Below are 19,407 nucleotides of genomic sequence, written 5' to 3'. Positions count from 1 at the left end.
AGTGGGAATGTTAAGACTTTTTTCAGACATTTGACTATATCATTTGAGTGGAACCCTAGTATTGTTTGTAGACTTGAATTTTAGTTTTTAACTATCTACTTTGAAAATCAATTGGTGTCCTATGAGGAAATGTTATATCTAGACAATATTTGAACATCATCTTTTGAATGATTCAACCTATGAGTTTAAGAATGGTATTGTTGTTCTTCAACGTAATATTGAGATGAAATTGTTTTGTTAAAATTGAAGAATCATTGTTTTTCTTGTTGATGGACCTTAGGATAGGTTGGTAGGTCAGATATCTTACTTGATCTCATTTTTGAAATGACCATGTCAAATCCTCCAATCATTACATAAGCCTAACTTATTAATTATTCGTCACAATAGCCTTTTCAACATTAAAAGACAAAATAATATTTTATTTCAAAATTTAAAAGCGGGAATTTATTCACAGACCCTAAATCCGTAGACCCTTGGGAAATGACGTTTGGGGGGTCGATTAACAGACTCCCCAGACTCCATTAGTAGATAATTGACCCTCTATGATTTTTTCACAGATTTGGATTTCTTCAGTGCTACAAAAAAATTTCGGTTAAAACTTTGAATATCATTGCAAATAAAAACATTATCAATCATATTATAAGCAATGTATATATAAAATCTAACCAAATAAAATGAAGAAACCTTGAAGAAGGAGAGGAAGAAACCTTGAAGAATCGATTTTTGGTAGGAGAGTCTTCAAATTCGTAACATTCAAAAGGGGTGCAAAATAGATAGTGATTTTTTGTTTTAAAAAAATAAATTTACACCTTTTTTTTTTCTTAAATTTAGTCAAAGGCCATTGTGAAAAATAGACCGGATCAACCGGCCATTGGCCACCAATTCTTCTATCTTACTTTAAGATGGTAGATGAAAAATGGCACGATAAAATTCTTAAAATTAAACCCAAAGTAAAAGACCTAAAAAAAAAAAAAAATACTTGGAAAAATGGAAAATACACATACACACAAATTAGAATGGTATATAATTTTGTTTATCATTCTTATTATCCTGAAAAGAAAGGCCAAGAATCTCTGATCCAAAGAAGACCAATGACATGTAGCCAACTCAGTAATCAAAATCTCTCTTTCATTCATCCTCCTCTTCACAAATCTTTCTCCTCAAATTAAACCTCTGACCTTTGATTAATAATCTAACCGATATCCACAATCTATTTATCAAAAAAATCCCCAGTCCTCCTCCTCCTCCCACCACCACCATGGCCTCCACGTTGTTCTCCACACCAACTTTCCAAGGTCTCAGACCTCTTAACAAGCCCACTGACACAACCTTCCAGAAACCCATCTCCTCCACCTTCTGCCGCCCATTCACCGCCAAGGCCAGGCCGAGCAGCCTCAAAATCAAGGCTGAGCTCAACCCTTCACTGGTCATCAGCTTAAGCACTGGACTCTCCCTTTTCTTGGGCAGGTTTGTTTTCTTCAACTTCCAAAGGGAAAACGTGGCCAAACAGGTGCCTGAACAGAATGGAGTTTCACACTTTGAAGCAGGTGATGTGAGGGCCAAGGAATATGTGAGCCTTCTTAAATCTAATGACCCTGTTGGATTCAACATTGTTGATGTACTGGCTTGGGGCTCCATTGGTCATATTGTAGCTTATTATATTCTAGCCACCTCTAGCAATGGCTATGATCCCAAGTTCTTTGGTTGAATCTTATCTCTTTTTTTACTGATGTTGTTATGTATAGAGTTTCTGTGTTTGTAGAAGAAGACACTACTACAATATCATTTGCACTTTTATGTTGATCCCAAACTTGTATTCTTTTCCTTAAATGTATCTATTCAAGCATCCAATTTGTTAGAAATTATGGGGAAGAAATCAATTATTTAGTTAACTAAGCTAAAGAAGAAAAAAGGGGGAAGAAGGTAAAAATTTGATAGGGTTCTAATTTCCAATGGTAGGGCTGAACATGTTACAACGACAACTACCACCACCAATTTGTTATTTGTTTCGGTTGATAGGTATTGGAAGGCTCAAGCGTGAGAATACTGAGATTCTAGTTAAAAAAAAATTAAAAATAAAAATATTGAAAAATGTTAATTGGGAGGCCAAGTTTCAATTATCAAATCTGAAAATATTTTGACTAATTTTATAGAAATTATTCTTCGAAGTATGATAAATTGCTCCACTCTTTTTTTCACAACTCATCTGTATGTAAATTATTATGCGTCTCCTATGTATAAGTAGCATTATTCCCTAATAAGAAAGAAAAATTGTTTATGTTCGATTCTCTCTTTTATTAATAGAAAAATATACCACGAAGAGGATACGCTTGAACTAAAAAGAAAAAAAGAAAAAAACATTAAGGGTCCGTTTGATTGTAAAGATGAAATTGAATTGAATTGAAAACAAATTTCAGGGAATTAAATTGCTTGGAAATTGTTTTCCTGAGAATTGTAAGTTATTATGTTTGATTGAAATAATTTTTTATATGGATAATGTTGAAATAAAAGTGTTTTTTGATCTTCGTTTGACTTTATTTTACCTGAAAATTGTCAACTAAAGGAATATATTTTACTGGTATTGGGGATGAAATTTATTTTCATTGCCAACACACACACAAAAAAACAAAAATTTCAATAAAATCATCTATCTTTTGATGTTCGTTTGGCTTTGTTTTACATGAAAATTGCGATTTAAAGAAAAATATTTTTTTTACAATAATTATTAGAATTTATTTCCATTGCCCAAAAAATAAATGAAAAAAAAAATATTACAGTAACCGAGAATTCCAATTTTCACTATTTTGGTGAGAATTGAAATTCAAAGAAAACATGGAAATTAGCTTAGGTGACATAAAAGGTAGAATTCAAATTCTACGAAAAGTTTTGCCAATCAAACAACAAAAAATTGAAAAGATGAAATTTGATTTCCATATTTCATGAAATTGGGGTGCAATCAATAATATCCTAATTACTATGTTCAAGGATATATACCTTCTATTCATCATGTGTTATGAGTTATTCCAGTAAATTACTATCCCAAACCATTGGATAATTTCCTATACTTCGTAGTAGAAAAGTGGCGACTCTTCTATCGTCCTCAAAGTCTCTGTGTCAGAACGGTTCAATGCAAATGATGGGCTACCTTTCTTCATAATCGTACAATCACCAAGTCCCAAGCAATCCATGTCTTCTTATATTTTTATTGTAATTAAGCCCATATTTGTCTCGCATTTTTGACAAATCACAATGCATTTTTTTTACGTTGGTTTCCTGACATTTTTAAAAATTGTGAGAGGACAGTAAAAAAAAGAGGTTTGGTGGGGCCCATAAACGGCTTAATTTCTTCTAAAATGGAGGAATAAATGGCAAAAAACAGTGGCTAAGTGTTCAACTTAAAATGATGAATAGGTTGAAATGATAATACATCCATATGGGTGTGAAGAGCAAGGAGAAATATTGAAAACAAGATGAGAAGAAAAATACGAAGGGACCGAAATTTGGCTAGCTTTCAATAACCCGATTCCAAAACCTTCGCTCAGGCTAATTTTTTGACTGTTGAGTTTGAAATTTTTGGTTTGTCTTTTGGCACATTTACATGGAAAATCCATCTTTTCATAAATTATTGAGACCTTTTCATGGTGTATGAATGAAAATCTATATATATGAGATAGCTTTCATTCCTCTAAAAATTATTAAACCACGAATAATTGAGATCATTTCATATTGCCAAAGTATCTTTACATATTCAAAAGCCTTTGTGTTCTACAAGTTCTGAAGGTGAAACACTAGTGTTTAAGTATTTTCTTCTTCAATGCTCGATCAATCCTAGAACCCTATTTGTCAAGAATAAGCACCAATTAAATTCTATAGGGGAAAAAAATCGTTTTAGGATAACGGTGATTGAGTCTTTTTACCATAATTTGGTGTTCATGATTTTTCATTTTGTTCTCTTCTCCATTCCCCTAGAGGGATAATATTCCAATAATCTCATAAGGTATTGTATATAGAACAAAATTACCATGGCCACTATCAAACTCATGAATCAAAGACCTTGTTCGCTTAGATTGATTCGACAGAACAAATTTCACTCGATGGCAAGACAAGTTGAAGTTCCTTCTAATGACGTTGAAGATTTACTACAACCTTTCGATAATTTCAAATTGATTTGTTGCGGTCACATACTCAATGCATTATCCAATTGCTTGTATGAACACCATTACATATTCGGTGAAAGAGATATGGAATGCTTTGAAAAATAAATTCAAAGCTGAAGAATAAGGTACAAAGAAACTCCAGATATGGAGGTATTTCGATTTCAAATTCCTTGAAATTATTCTCGTTTTTCTCTAAATGTATGAATTGCAAGTGTTCGTCAATAAATTGAAAGTGGACAAAATAGAACTTACAGAATCCTTTTAAGTGGAAGCAATCATTGCAAAACTCCTGGAACGTGGAAAGGATATTGAAAAAAGATTCTTCAAAGTTTTGAAGATTACTCTTTGAAACAAATTTAGAAACGTTTTTGAATTGAGGAAGAATTGAGGGCAAGAAGAGTGAAAACTCTTATAAAGGCACTTCAAAGACCATTGTCATGAAAAAATTGAACCTTTGAACAAATCCAATAGGAGCGAATCTTCTAACAAAGACTACAAAAAGCCTCGGAAGAAGCCTAATGGGGATAGTTTTGTGTGTGAAAAATCTGAACATTTTGCAAAGGATTGTGGAAATTGAAACAAAACAAGAAAGAGGGCAATGTGAACTCCATTGATAACGATAGTATTGTGGCTACATGAGCGAAATAAATGCTATAAAAAAATAAAAAATCTCGATTGATAGTATGATACATGTGCAACTATAAATGTATCACTTAATAAGTCACTCTTTAAAACTTATCATGAATTAAATGTAGAGCAAGAAGTTCAAATCAGTAATGAAGACCGTTCCAAAGTGGTTGGAAAAGAAAATGCTGGTATTGTTTTCACTTCCGAAAAAATCGTTACCTTGAAAAAGGTACTATATGTTCCTGATATGAATAGGAACTTAGTGGAAATCTCTTGCAAAATCGAGTATAAAATGTGTTTACGAATCCAAAATAATTATATTATCTTGAAATGAAAAAATTGTTGGAAGCTATTTTTGTGAATGAATGGTCAAATTGTGTACCACTGACAATATTAATAATAAAGTTGATTTTTGCTTATTTGGTTTATTCTTTTACATCATGACATGCTATATTAGGTCACATAGGTGCTAGTACCATAAAAAAATGTTAAATTGTGACATGATTTTCATATTTTAGAACTTATTCACTCGGACATATATGAATTTTATGGCATGTTAACTAGAGATATAAATAGATATTTCATTATCTATATAGATGATTACTCTATGCATACTTATGTTTATTTAACGAAACATAAACATGAAACATTTTGACAAGTTTAAGACTTATAAAAATGAAGTTAAAACTCACTTAAATAAAAAAAAATAAAAACACTTAGAAGTGATAGAGGAAGAGAATACTTCTCTTGTTATTTTAATTCATTTGTGAACAACTGAGTATAGTAAATTAATGTTCTGTACCTAGGATATCCGAACAAAATGGTTTGATTGAAAGAAAAATAGAACAATAGTTGAAATGATAAAGGCTATGTTAATATATGCTAAATTGTCATTTAATTTGTGGAGTGAACTCCGTTGAGTGTATGTAGAATATTAAATAGAATTCCTTCAAAATTTACAAAAATTTCTACTTGTAATTGTGGAAAGAAAGAAAATCAAACATTGGATACTTCAAATTGTGGGGTGCCTTGTATATTGTAAGAATGCGAAACCTAAAAGGACCAAGTTGGTTCAAGAGACATTGAGTATGCCTTTATTGGATAAGCTAGAAATAGCAAATCATATAGATTATTGAATTTGGGGACCAATGTAATAGTTGAATCAAGTAACGTGGAGTTATTTGGGAATTTGCTATCTTCGAATACCGAATTATGGAAAACTCATTAAGAGATTCCTAGTTCTAGTAGGAGTTTTAGGTATATGTAACCTTTTGTTTAAAGGTCGTTCGAGCTTTACGTGGGAGTATGGCGTGGGTTGCACCTAGACCTAGCAAGATTAAGTGAACACTTAAAATTGTGGTCAAAATGAAACATCTTGTGAAGATATTAATAAATTTATTGAGTTTCGAAGAAGCAAAAGAACTTGAATAGAAAATGTTTTAAGACTGGATGAACTTAATTCTCAATTTATTTCACTTTACTTAGCAGAGGGAAATAAGAAGAATCTCGCAAGGACAACAACTTTTGTTTTTCAAGTGAAAAGAGAACTTAAAACTTATAGAGAAACTATCGCTTCTCATGATAGTATCTTTTGGAAAGATAAAATTAAGGATGAGATGGATTCAATCATTTCAAACACTAAGTGGAAACTTCTTGATTTACAACCCGAGCCTAAATCTATCGGTTGTAAATGGGTGTTTAGGCGAAAATATAATGTAGATGATTTTCTTAATACCTTTAAAGATAGATTGATAGTTGAAGGTTATCGACAAAGAGAATGAATTGACTATGTTTATACATGTACATTGGTATCTAGAATAACATCAATTAGGATATTATTCGTATTAGCATCCATATATAACAACCTGAAGAGTTTGTTCTACCAGAAAATAAACACAAGGCATGCAAGCTAGTAAAGCAAGTATTTAAGAAATGGCACGAAAATTTTGACATAGCAATTATTTCATTTGAGTTTATACATAATAGTTTAGGTAAGTGTTTTTATTCGAAATATGTGATAAAAATGTTATATTTGTTTGCTTGTATATTGATGACAAGTGGATACATTGGGTATCAAAGTTACTAAGAATAGTGGGGGTTACTATTTGAGTCAATCACGTTATATCGAGAATGTGACGAATAAGTTCAAATATTTGAGTATAAAAGAGTGTAGTACCACTCTTGATCCAAGTTCTAAGCTTAAAAAGAATGATGGAAGATCAATCATTTAATTGGAGTATGCAAGTTCTATAAGAATTTTTTATCTATGCAATTCAATGCACAAGATCAAACATAATATTTGCAATTAATAAACTCAGTAGGTCTACTAATAACTTGAGCAAGGAACATTGGAAGGTTATTGGGAAAGTTCTTGATTATTTAAAGAAAATCAAATATTAAGTCTTCAATATTCTAAGTTCCCGATTATATTAGAAAGATTCACTGGTGCTAATTGGATATCTAGCACTAGTGATAATAAATCTACTTTGGGTTGGATGTTTACTCTTAGAGGATGTGCAATTTCAAAAATCTAAGAAGCAAACATGCATAACGCATTCAACCATCGAATCTGAATTTGTGGCGTTATCAAATAGAGGAAAGGAGCTGAGTGGTTTAAAAATTTACTAAATGAGATACTTTTGGGACCAAAGAATACATCTTTGATATATATCATGTACGTGTGATAGTCAAGTCACATTAGTAACAACATATAATGGAAAGTCTAGATATACGAGTCTAAGATATGACCATGTAAGAAAATTAATCAAGAGTGGAATAATTTCTCTAAATTAGAGCAATTATGAAAATATCGAAATCGAAACGAGATGAAAAAATTGACTGAAATTTGGCCTGGGTGATCGCCCAACCTCGTTTTCAATAACTAGAGGCCTAAACCTTGACCTGGGGGGATCGCCCAATTTTGTATTGAGTGATTGTCCAGGCTAATTTCTTTTATTGTTGGGTTTGAAATTTTTGGTTCGTTTTTGACGCTTTTTTTTGAAAAATCTATCTTTCGTGAATCATTGATTTTTATTTTTATTTTTATTTTTTTGTGGTGTGTGAATGAGAATCTATATACAAGATATTTCATTCCTCTAAAAATTATTAAATTACCAACAATTGAGATCATTCCATATTGAAAGAGTTTTGCTAAAGTATTTTTACAAAATAAAAAACCTTTATTATGTTCTCCATATTTGTGTTCTCCAGGTTTTGGATGCAAAACCCTAGTGCTCGAGTGTTTTTTTCTTCAAGGCTTTACCAATCCGACAAATCATTTATCAAGAGTCACTCTAAGTACCAATTAAATTCTAGATGAGGCGAATATTGTTTGAAGACAGCGATCTCGTGTTTGTTCATTTCCAGATGCGGCCCTAAGGGCGTGTGAGTTGAGAGACCGCACAGGGCCTCAGCATTGTAGGGGCACCATTTTTTAATTTTTTTTTTATAAGTCTATATATAGATGTAGAAGTACATATTTATAATGGTACATATCGTTTTATTAATTTTAAGATTTAAAATTGTTATTATTATATTAAGTTAAAGGGCACAATATTTACGAAAAAAGAGTAAAAAAAATAATATTATGTTATGTTAATATTTGTTTAATTTAACAGATCATTGAAAATAAATGTTTAATTTAACATATATTGAAAAAAAATAATTTATAATTCTAAAATATCTTGCTTTCAAAAATATTATAAACTATCTATTTTACTAGTCACAATATCAAATGTCCAATTAGCTTCATTAATCAATTACAAACCTAAAAATAAAATAAGTAGCCCAAAATTCAAATGATTAAAATGGAAATTGAAAAGCTAATACTAAATCCCTTTTTATCAGTTCTCTCATTTTCATCCTTTAACCCACGAAGAATAGTCAAATAAAAAAGAGAAGAAACTTTATTGTTAATCTTTATTACTTACTCTATAATAGTACAATCTATTTGTTGGATCCCGTTGTCCACTTGTGAATTGTTATTTATGATTTTTTATTTTTTTGAAGGGTAAGTTTTTGTTGGATGATAATTGATAGTTAATCACATTCAATTTTTACAAATTTTTTTACTAAAAGAAACAAAAAATAACTTTTGATTTATTGACTTATTTAAGAAGATTGGATTGCTTTTCGAATATATTTATTGCTTATAAAATACTATTGACAATTATTATTGTTGTTGCATTTGTCAAAAAATAATTTTCAAAACTAAAGCTATTAAAATCTTATTTGCGCTCAGCCACGTCACAAGAACAAGTCCACTCGTGAATTGCTATTTCATGATGATGATGATAATTATTATTATTATTTTGGTTCTAGAATGGTAAGTTTTTGTTGGGTAATAACTAGAAGTTGATCAAATTCAATTTTTGTGAATTTTTTTTTTACCAAAAGAAACAAAAATAGCTTTTGATATATTGACTTATTTGAGAAGATTAGATTGCTTTTTGAATATATTTATTGCTTATATAATATATTGATAATTATTGTTATTGTTGCATTTATCAAAAAATGTTCTTCGAAACTAAAGCTATTAAAATCTAGTTTGCGATCAACCATGTTATAAGAATGATTGAATGCGTTAGTTTTGATATTTATTAAAAAAGATTTGCTAAAACATATTGATTAGAAAGTTTAATTAGTGAGTTCATTTCTAAAAATGCAAAAATGAGAGAACAATATTTTTACATGATTTGTTGTATTTCAAGATTTACATGTGGTACTTGGCTATTTTTGATTTCAAAGTTTGCTCATGTGAAATTGTACCAAGAGGTTAGTAGTTTGAATGGTTCTCTATTGATGACATATGGATTTTGATGAAGTTCGGAGAATGCTTTTGAGCTTTAGTTATATTATTTTATTAACAATATGTAAAAAAAATAAACAAATTTTTAAATGTCATATTTTTGGTTGAAATGATGTTGTTGAATTATTTTTTTATTACACGAAAGGGGCACCATTTTGAAATATCACACAAGGCACCTAAAATTTCAGGGTCGGCCCTGTTCATTTCTACCATATTTTGGTGTTCTTGATTCTTCATTTTGTTCTTTTCTCCATTCTCCTTGATTGATAATATTCCAACAATCTTTTCTCTGTCTTTGTTTAAGTCCATGTGGCCGTTTCCTTGGTTTATCAAACTGTAGTCTTCTTTGCTTTTCCAAAATATTTAACCCCCATAATACTCTACATACTAATTCTTCTACATATTTGCTTATTCGTCAATTTTGGTGGGGCATGCGATATAACTATGACGAAGATACTTTGGTTATGGTAAAGTTAATTTGTAAGCCAAAGGAGTTAGGTGGTCTATGCTTTTTGGAAATTGGAGTTATTTAGACCTTATTTTTCAGAGTAGATTTTGTTATTTTTATTTATTTATTTATTTATTTTGAAGAAGGTAAGGTTAAACAAAAATTGAAGAGTGGACTTGTGGTTCAAGGGAAAGCTATGGTGGAAGGTTGATGGATGCTTGCGCTCAGTCGAAGGTTCGGGTTAACCTATGGAGGGTGTACAATGAGGCTATGCTGATGGAGGTAAATCTATGTCGAAGTGGGATATCTTTGGAAGTGACTTGTAAATGCTGGCTATTGGAAACAATTATCCATTCCTTATCTATATACAAGATGGATAAGATTTTTGGAAAGGCACTAGGGTGGTGGCGATAATTAAAGGTTGTTGTAGGGGTTGGAGAATTGGTAGTATGTGTGGGTGATATGCAACGAAAGAAATAAAGTGATACATGTCTCGAGTGCTAGAGATATTTGGATTTTACTAGACACCATTGATAGCCTAGACGGTTCGTGTCGAAAGGAGATGAGATTCTGCAGAATACGTGATCTAGGGGTGATAAAAGGCGGAGGTCGTCGTCTATAGTTGTCTTGAAAACGAACGTGGCTATTTGCCATGAAGATGGATTTGTTAGTTCTGAGGATATTATTTAGGATGAAAATATTGAAAAGTCGACTTCCAGCTATCTCAAAGTCTCATAGTTGTTTGTGCTACTTTGTCCCACACGAGGAGAGCAAGATAGCCTACATTGTTGATCTCACATATTGTGTTGAATTCTTTAGTCAGTCTATGGATTGATTATATTCCTTGAATTATTTTGCCCATCATTCGTAATGACATAATTTAATAAAATATGTTGTGAGCCTAAAAAGTAGTATGTAGTAGTTATTTAATATAATTTTAAGATTTTTATTTTTAATTAAAGTTATTTTGGTCAATTTAGTTACTTGTAATGATAATTTTTTTTCCCCATTTTTTCAAAGTAAAAGAATTATTATTATTATTATTATTATTTTTTTTTTTTTTTTGTTACCTTTAAGTAAGGAAAATGTAAAATATGATTTTGCTAAATGTGTCTAAATCTATTTTATGGGCCAGAAAGTACCTAAAATTAAAATGTGGGTACTTGTGTTTAATATATAAATTATCCGAAAATAAATTATTGTTCCACCACAAATAAAAATCTAATCAAGAAATTTAAAGAAGATTATTTACTCCAAACTTGTCTTAAATTTATGAATAAATCTTTATTTTGTTTGTTTTCTTCTCCTAATTTTTCAGATTCAATCCCAAAATATACAATTCAGATTCAATCGTTAGCCAAAGATTACAATTCAGATTCAATCATCAGCCAACAATTCCAATTCCGTTGACAAAAGTAAATTAATCTTTCATCCTAATTAAGAAATTTACTGCAAAAGTTAGCTACAATAATTTTGCATCCCAAATCTTAGAAAGAAAAAGAACAAAAAGTAAATTGCAATCAAAATGTAAATGAAACCCATAAAAATCTACAGATCTACTTAATCTAATGATCTAATTAAATAGGACAGAAAGAGTTGAGGAAAAAGATAAGTAATATTGGGAGGATTAGCACATCACAATATTGTATTTTGTTTTTCATCTTTAGTTTTCATTGTATTAAGAGTATAATTGTAAATTTGTTGTGGTGTATTTATTAAAAATATATTTAAAAAGTAATTATATTATCGCCACAATAAAGTGTTTGGTACACCACAATTTTCTTATTTACTTAAATAACCATAAGTAAAATGACATAAATATCATATCTATTATTCACTCATATATTTATTCATTCTATCACCATCATCCGTACACCATATATAACTCCTATTTAAAAATATAATATTCACATGTCAAAAGATCCAAAAATTCATACAATTGTGGCTGTTATAAGACCATCTCGTAGATTTGTAAAAAGTAATTCTACAAACATAAGAAAATAGCTCAATCTTATTCAATACCAATGGCAAACCCACCATTATGATAAAAGGTCTTTAAATCTTCCTGTGAAAAGTTCTTCTACTGGCTTAGGAGCTATTATGATGATTATTTCTCCCCAACAAAATCAAGAATTGATAACGTTAGTTTCTTTCTCTCTAACAGTTTTCTTAACTTGTTTATTTTTTGACAATTTTTTGTTATCCTTTACTATTTGTATTTTTCTTTGGTTTTTTATTTTTGATCGGTTAATGTGAATATATATTTATCATAAGACGAGTACAACTACATCGGACATCCCCGAGCAATAAATATCAAAAGATGTATTAGAGAGTACAAACTAATGACAAATTGCTAAAGTTTCAAACTGAATCAAAAGATGATGATACGATGTAAACATTACTTTGTATACGTGTGTTTTGATCCTTTGAATAATGCTATCCATATGCGATTGTAGATCCTCAAAGATTTTCCTGTACCCAGCTCTCCATATTTGGTAGACGGTACATGCAAGAGCAATCCTCTGTGATTTGTCATGCCAAGATGTCTTGCATGCCTCCTTTTTAATCCATTTTAATACGCCATCGTCATTGAACGTGTAATTCCCAGCCATGCTCTAACGAGACCCCAAATGGATGAACTGAATGAACATTGGAAGAATAGCTGCTACTCAGATTCCTCATGTGATCCACATAATACATAATTTTTGTTCATATCAAGATACAACAGTTTATCATTGGTTATGAGCTTTGGTTGGTCACTTAACCACAAGATGAATGAATGTTTAAGAACAATGCAAGAACGCCAAACATCCCCAGCCCATGCCTTCTCTAAATCCAAGGCCTCCTTCACTTTTTGGAAGGCAAACATTCGTCCATGCTACCAACGGTTTTTTAGATCCCCAAAGAAAGTTTCAGCAAAGTGTAATAATTCTCAAAGTAACCGTAGCTGGGATCGGAAAGATAGACAACCAAAAACATTCAACACTTTGAAGCACGGTTCTCACAAGTTCATCTTCCCAACACAGGACAGCGATAAGGTTGGCTAAGAATAAACATATGCTGAAATTTTGTCTATAGATAGAGCATAAGAGCTGACTTTAAGTTTTTGGGCTGCAAGGGGAACGCTTGAGTAACGAAATGTCATTGAACCCCTCTGTATATTTGTTAACTCTTGGATGTCCTCCAACTCTTGCCAATGAATTCTAGCTGTATATAGGCTAGATTTGACAGTATTTATCTTTAGTCCCGAAGTATCCCCAAAGTGAGATAGACAATCCATTAAGATGCACACCGAAGTTACGTCTCCTCTAGCATAAAGCATCAAGTCATCCGCAAATGCCAAGTGCGTAATCTTTAGGGGACGCATTTTGGATGATAGTTGAAATCGCTATTCTCGATTGCTCCCTTTAAATTCCTTGAAAAATATTCAAGGCATAACACAAACAAAAAAGGAGAAATAGGATCACCTTTCCGAAGGCCCTTTTTCCCTTTAATGATCCCATATAAGCCACCATTTAGTGCAGGGGAGTATGAAGGTGTAGTAATGGATTCCATTACCCAATCAATGAATCTTCTAGGGAATTCTAACCCTTCCAGAACGGATCCAAGAAAGTCCCAATTGATCGAATCATATGCCTTCCTTAAGGCTCGAGAAGACATAGAATTGTGGGAATTGTGGTAATAATGGAAGGTAATTAAGGCATATTCTTCCCTTTTTGTTATCCTTTATAATATAGTTAATGGAATTATAGATTTTGAGTGCAAAGAAAGGCATTAAGAAAATGGTATAACAATCCATGGTACAGATAGGACAGAAGGGAGATGTGCCCCACTATTTTTATTTTTTTTTTTAAAATTGAGTTAGGGTAATAATTATAAAATTATTTTGGTGTGTTTATGAAAAGTATATTTCAATTAGGGTTTCATAAAAAATGGTGTAAGAAATAATATTTATGGGGGAAATATAAGTATCCTTCTTAATTTTTATTGAATTAAGAGTATAATGGTAAATTTATGTGTGTATTTATTAAAATTATGTTTTAATTGCGATTTTGTGGTGGTAATATAATTGTCCAAATTGAAAAGTGAAAAAGAGTAGAAGAAATTACATTGACACCCCAAAAGTGATTGAGTATAGCCGGATTACCCTTAACAACAACAACAACAACAATAATAATAATAATAATAATAATAATAGAGTTATGCTATATGTCCCGTAAAAGTGGAGTAATCCAAAAAAAAAAAATTAGTGGAAATTTCACCACATACATTAAAATTATAAAAAAAATCAATTTTTAACTTTTCAAAGTTTTTTATTTCAGAAATGCTTAAATATATGAAGTATAAATGATAAATACAAAATATCCTCACTCCTATAATTAATACAACTTAAAGCTAACATCATTCCTGCAATCAAGCCTCATTACCATCCACAATTGTTACCAAATAATCCCCAAACTCACGTTTCTTCATTATAGCACTAAATCAAAAAAATTTCAAGCTTGAAATCAAAGACTTCAATCCAGAAATCAAAGACTTCAATCCATTTCAAAGATCACTATGATTCATATCTCAATTTGCATTTCATTCCATATTTTCTGTCCAAAATCCTCTCTATTAGCTTCAATTTTGGAATTCTGGGGTTTTTTCTTCTCTATAGAGAATGAGACAAATTCTATTCCATCCTCAAAATCAAACAAATCAGCCATATTACATGCTTCACTTGACTATAGAAATCGAAAATGACATCACAAGTTCTTGTTTACCTTTGTATTCCAACAAGAAAAAAATACTAATGAAGAAACACAAAGGACAGAGCTTTCAAGGCTCACACACCTCTATAGTTGAAGTTAAGAAGTCCCACATGAAGAAAATTTCTAAGAGGTAAATAGAGACTATAGAGCTTGATTTAAGCACTTGTAAAATAACAAATACTACTTAGGAATGTCGGCTCAAAAATTCAAATTTAACTGACATAAGAGGTGCATTTAGATAAAAAATAATAGTTTTCCACCGTTCATGACTCTAATGAGCTCTTTACTGATGAAATGGCATGGACAAAAAGTATATATTATTTTGAGCAATTGTATCAGTAGATGAAGCATCAATATTTTTCTGGTGTGAATAACAATCATTTATTCAACACCACTTATACAACCCATATAAAAATCTGCAGAATAGAGTGGAATCTGTTGAGTGGTAAACTTGATTTTTGGACTAAATAATATGGGCTTAAGGATTTTGCTTATAGGCCCAAATCAATTAAAATGCCCAACATGCATAGCATTTCTAGAAGCATTATCTAGAAAAATCTATATAAATATCTACTAGAAAAATCTATATAAATATCTAAGTAAGATATGTGGTTTTATAAATAATATCTAGAGAATTCTAGGAAAATATCTTGATATGTGGTCTAGGTGTCTCTAGAAAATATGTGGACTAGAATCTTCTTGTAAACACTATATAAGGGGATAGTGCCCTCCATTTTGTAACAAGTCAAAAAGTGTGTAAAGTCTTGAATTTGAGAAATATAAGTTCCCTTTTTTCACTTCCTTTTTTCTATTAGTGTTGTCCTCTTAAAAGCCTTAGTCAATCCAAGTTAGTAAACCCATCTTTCATCCAACAAACTGGTATCAGAGCCCCAATGTTCTTGTGAAAAATGGCAAGTGGGATGATTCCTTTTCAAGTCCCCAACTCAACAAGGATAACTACGACAATTGGAGTATAAGGATGAAGCATTGCTCGGGTCGCAAGATGCATGGGAGATCGTAGAGAAAGGCTACACGGAGCCACAAGACGAGGTTGCTCTATCCCAAGCACAAAGGGATAGTTTGAAGGATGCAAGGAAAAAGGACAAGAAGGCGCTCACCTTCATCTATCAAGCCTTAGATGAAGGCATGTTCGAGAAAGTAGTTTGTGCTACTACGAGTAAGGAAGCATGGGAGATCTTGCAAAACTCCCACAAAGGAGTTGAGAAAGTGAAAAAGGTTCGACTTCAAACACTTCGAGGTGTGTAAAGTCTTTACATATGAAAGAATCGTAATCAATTTCTGATTACTTCTCTAGAGTATTAGCTATTGTGAATCAATTAAAAAGGAATGGAGAAAAGTTGAACGACACTCGAGTAATTGAGAAGATACTTAGGTCTTTAGATTCTAAATTTGACTACATAGTTGTAGCCATTGAGGAATCTAAAGATCTAGATAGTATGAGTGTGGATCAACTCATGAGATCTTTACAAGCCCATGAGGAAAGACTAAGGAAGAAGGTGAAAGAAGAGCCATTAGAGCAAGCTCTTCAAACAAAGCTCACTTTGAACGAGGGTGAAGGAAGGTTCAATAGTAGAAGAAGCCAAAGAGGAAGAGGACGAGACCAAGATCGAGAAAAAATTGCATTCTACAAGGAGGAAAGAAGACAAAGTTTATTTTCTACCAGAGGTCGCGGAAGAGGAAAACGTACGAGGAAAAATGAAGGACCAAGGTATGACAAATCTCAAATTAAATGTTACAATTGTCAAAAACTTGGTCATTATGCTTCAGAATGTAGAAATATTACTAACCAAGTTGAGGAGAAAGCCAACTACGCTTGTCGGGAAAGTGAAGTAGATCCTGCACTACTGTTGGCTTACAAAGGTGAAGAGAGCAGAGAAAATAATACTTGGTATTTGGATACAGGAGCAAGCAACCATATGTGTGGAAGAAAAAACATGTTTGTGGAGTTTGATGAATCAGTAAGCGGTAACATTACATTTGGAAATGAATCCAAGATTCCAGTGAAAGGAAAAGGTAAAATCTTGATCCGCTTAAAAAATGGTACGCATCAGTTTATCTCAAATGTCTATTATGTGCCCAATTTGAAGAATAACATTTTAAGTTTGGGACAGCTCTTAGAGAAGGGCTATGATATTCATTTGAAGGATCATAGTCTTTCAATAAGAGATCAAAAAGAAAAATTGATTGCCAAAGTCCCTATGACAATAAATAGAATGTTTGCGTTAAGCATTCAAAATGATGTCGCTAAATGTTTAAAAGCTTGTTTTAAAGATTCATCTTGGCTTTGGCACTTGAGATTTGGGCATCTTAATTTTGGAGGCTTAAAGTTGTTAAGTAAGAAGAAAATGGTGAAAGGTTTGTCTCCAATAAATCATGCGGATCAATTATGTGAAGGATGCTTACTTGGAAAGCATTCGAGAAAAAGTTTTCGAAAAGAAGCATCTACAAGAGCTAAGAAGCCGCTAGAACTTGTACACTCCGATGTTTGTGGGCCAATTAATCCAAGCTCTCTCGGTAAGAGCAATTATTTTGTTCTTTTTATTGATGATTTTAGTAGAAAGACTTGGATCTATTTTCTTAAACAAAAATTGGAAGTTTTTGAAACTTTTAAGAAGTTTAAAGCTCTTGTTGAAAAAGAAAGCGGATATAGTATAAAAGCCTTGAGATCGGATAGAGGAGGAGAGTTCACCTCCAAAAAGTTTGAGAAATATTGTGAAGAGAATGTAATTCGTCGTCCAGTGACGATTCCATACTCTCCACAACAAAATGGAGTAGCAGAAAGAAAGAATAGATCCATTCTTAACATGACCCGCTGCATGCTCAAAAGTAAGAGATTGCCCAAAAAACTTTGGGCTGAAGCTGTTAATTGCGCCGTGTATCTGTCTAATCGATCACCTTCTAGAAGTGTGTGGAATAAGACACCACAAGAAGCATGGAGTGGAAGAAAGCCCAACATCTCTCACTTACGAGTATTTGGGAGCATTGCATATGCCCATGTACCAGATCAAAAACGGTCCAAGTTAGATGACAAAAGTGAAAGGTATGTCTGCATCGGCTATGACTCTCGCTCTAAAGGCTACAAGTTGTATAATCCAAGCAATGAGAAGATCACCATAAGTAGAGAAGTCGAGTTTGATGAAGAAGGAGCTTGGGATTGGGGTGTCCAAGAAGAAGACTATGACTTCTTACCATTCTTTTATGAAGAAGAACAAAAGAATGGAGAGCAGCAAGAGATTATCAGTCCACCTCTATCACCTACTCATGGAAATGCTTCTCCATCATCTTCACAAGGAGAAAGTTCAAGCGAAAGGACACCACGGATGAGGAGCCTACAAGAGCTATATGAGGTAACCGAAAATCAAAATGATCTCACACTTTTTTGTCTTTTTGTCGATTGTGAACCAATAGGGTATGAAGAAGCGGTGCAAAATAAAAGATGGAGAGATGCTATGGATGAAGAGATTAAGGCTATAGAGAAAAATGACACATGGGAGCTGACAACTCTTCCCAAAGGAAAGAGAGCAATCGGAGTTAAATGGGTGTACAAGGCAAAGAAGAACGCTAAAGGAGACGTAGAAAGATACAAAGCAAGATTGGTTGCCAAAGGTTACAACCAACGGTCGGGAATTGATTATGAAGAGGTATTTGCTCTTGTTACTCGTTTAGAAACCATAAGATTAATTATCTCTCTTGCAGCGCAAAATAAGTGGAAGATATTTCAAATGGACGTGAAATTAGCTTTTCTAAATGGTTATCTCGAAGAAGAAATCTATGTGGAGCAACCAATGGGCTATAAAGTAAAAGGACATGAAGATGATCTTATATTTACAGGAAATAATCAAAGTATGATCACTGAGTTTAAGAAGGTCATGGCTCAAGAATTTGAGATGACGGATATCGGCCACATGGCCTACTATCTTGGGATAGAGGTAAAGCAAATGGAGGACTGCATTTTCATCTCACAAGAAGGATATGCGAAAGAAATACTAAAAAAATTCAATATGGAGGACTGTAAGCCCGTATGCACCCCCGTCGAATGCGGAATCAAGTTGTCGAAGAATGATGAAGGTGAAAAAGTAAATCCAACACTTTTTAAGAGTCTTGTTGGAGGTCTACGATATTTGACGTGCACAAGACCAATATCCTTTTTGGAGTTGGGCTCATTAATCGCTATACGGAGACACCTACCATGACCCATATGAAAACTGCAAAGAGAATTCTTCGCTACATCAAATGTACGCTTGATTATGGTTTAGTCTATTCATCATCTAATGAGTTCAAACTTGTTGGATATAGTGACAGCGATTGGGGCGGAGATAGTGATGATAGAAAGAGTACGACTGGGTAAGTGTTTTACTTGGGCGACACAGCTTTCACTTGGAGCTCAAAGAAGCAATCGATCGTAGCACTATCTACATGTGAAGCTGAATATGTTGCAGCTACATCAAGTGTCTGCCATGCAATTTGGCTTAGAAACTTGTTGAAGACGCTTGGAGTATCACAAGAAGAGCCAATCGAAATCCATGTTGATAACAAATCGGCATTGGCATTGACAAAGAACCCAGTATTCCATGATAGAAGCAAGCACATTGA

At 32.5% G+C, this 19,407-nt stretch overlaps 1 protein-coding gene across 1 annotated transcript; it reads right to left on the bottom strand.

Annotated features, from left to right (window-relative positions):
• Positions 1–1,113: 1,113 nt before the first annotated feature.
• LOC111395479 lies at positions 1,114–1,866 on the bottom strand. Its single transcript, XM_023021489.1, has one exon. It carries the CDS (start codon positions 1,636–1,638, stop codon positions 1,129–1,131), a length of 510 nt encoding a protein of 169 aa, XP_022877257.1. The 5' UTR covers positions 1,639–1,866; the 3' UTR covers positions 1,114–1,128.
• Between the last annotated feature and the right edge of the window lie 17,541 nt (positions 1,867–19,407).

Source organism: Olea europaea, chromosome 6, assembly GCF_002742605.1.
Source record: "Olea europaea var. sylvestris chromosome 6, O_europaea_v1, whole genome shotgun sequence".
In the NCBI taxonomy this organism is placed as follows: domain Eukaryota; kingdom Viridiplantae; phylum Streptophyta; class Magnoliopsida; order Lamiales; family Oleaceae; genus Olea; species Olea europaea.
The sequence above is the reverse complement of the archived record's forward strand: the minus strand, read 5'-3'. Positions and strand labels throughout refer to the sequence as shown.

What these genes read in the sequence shown, in the direction of transcription:
- LOC111395479 (XM_023021489.1), bottom strand. Translation starts at nt 1,638, where the DNA reads ATGGAGCCCCAAGCCAGTACATCAACAATGTTGAATCCAACAGGGTCA.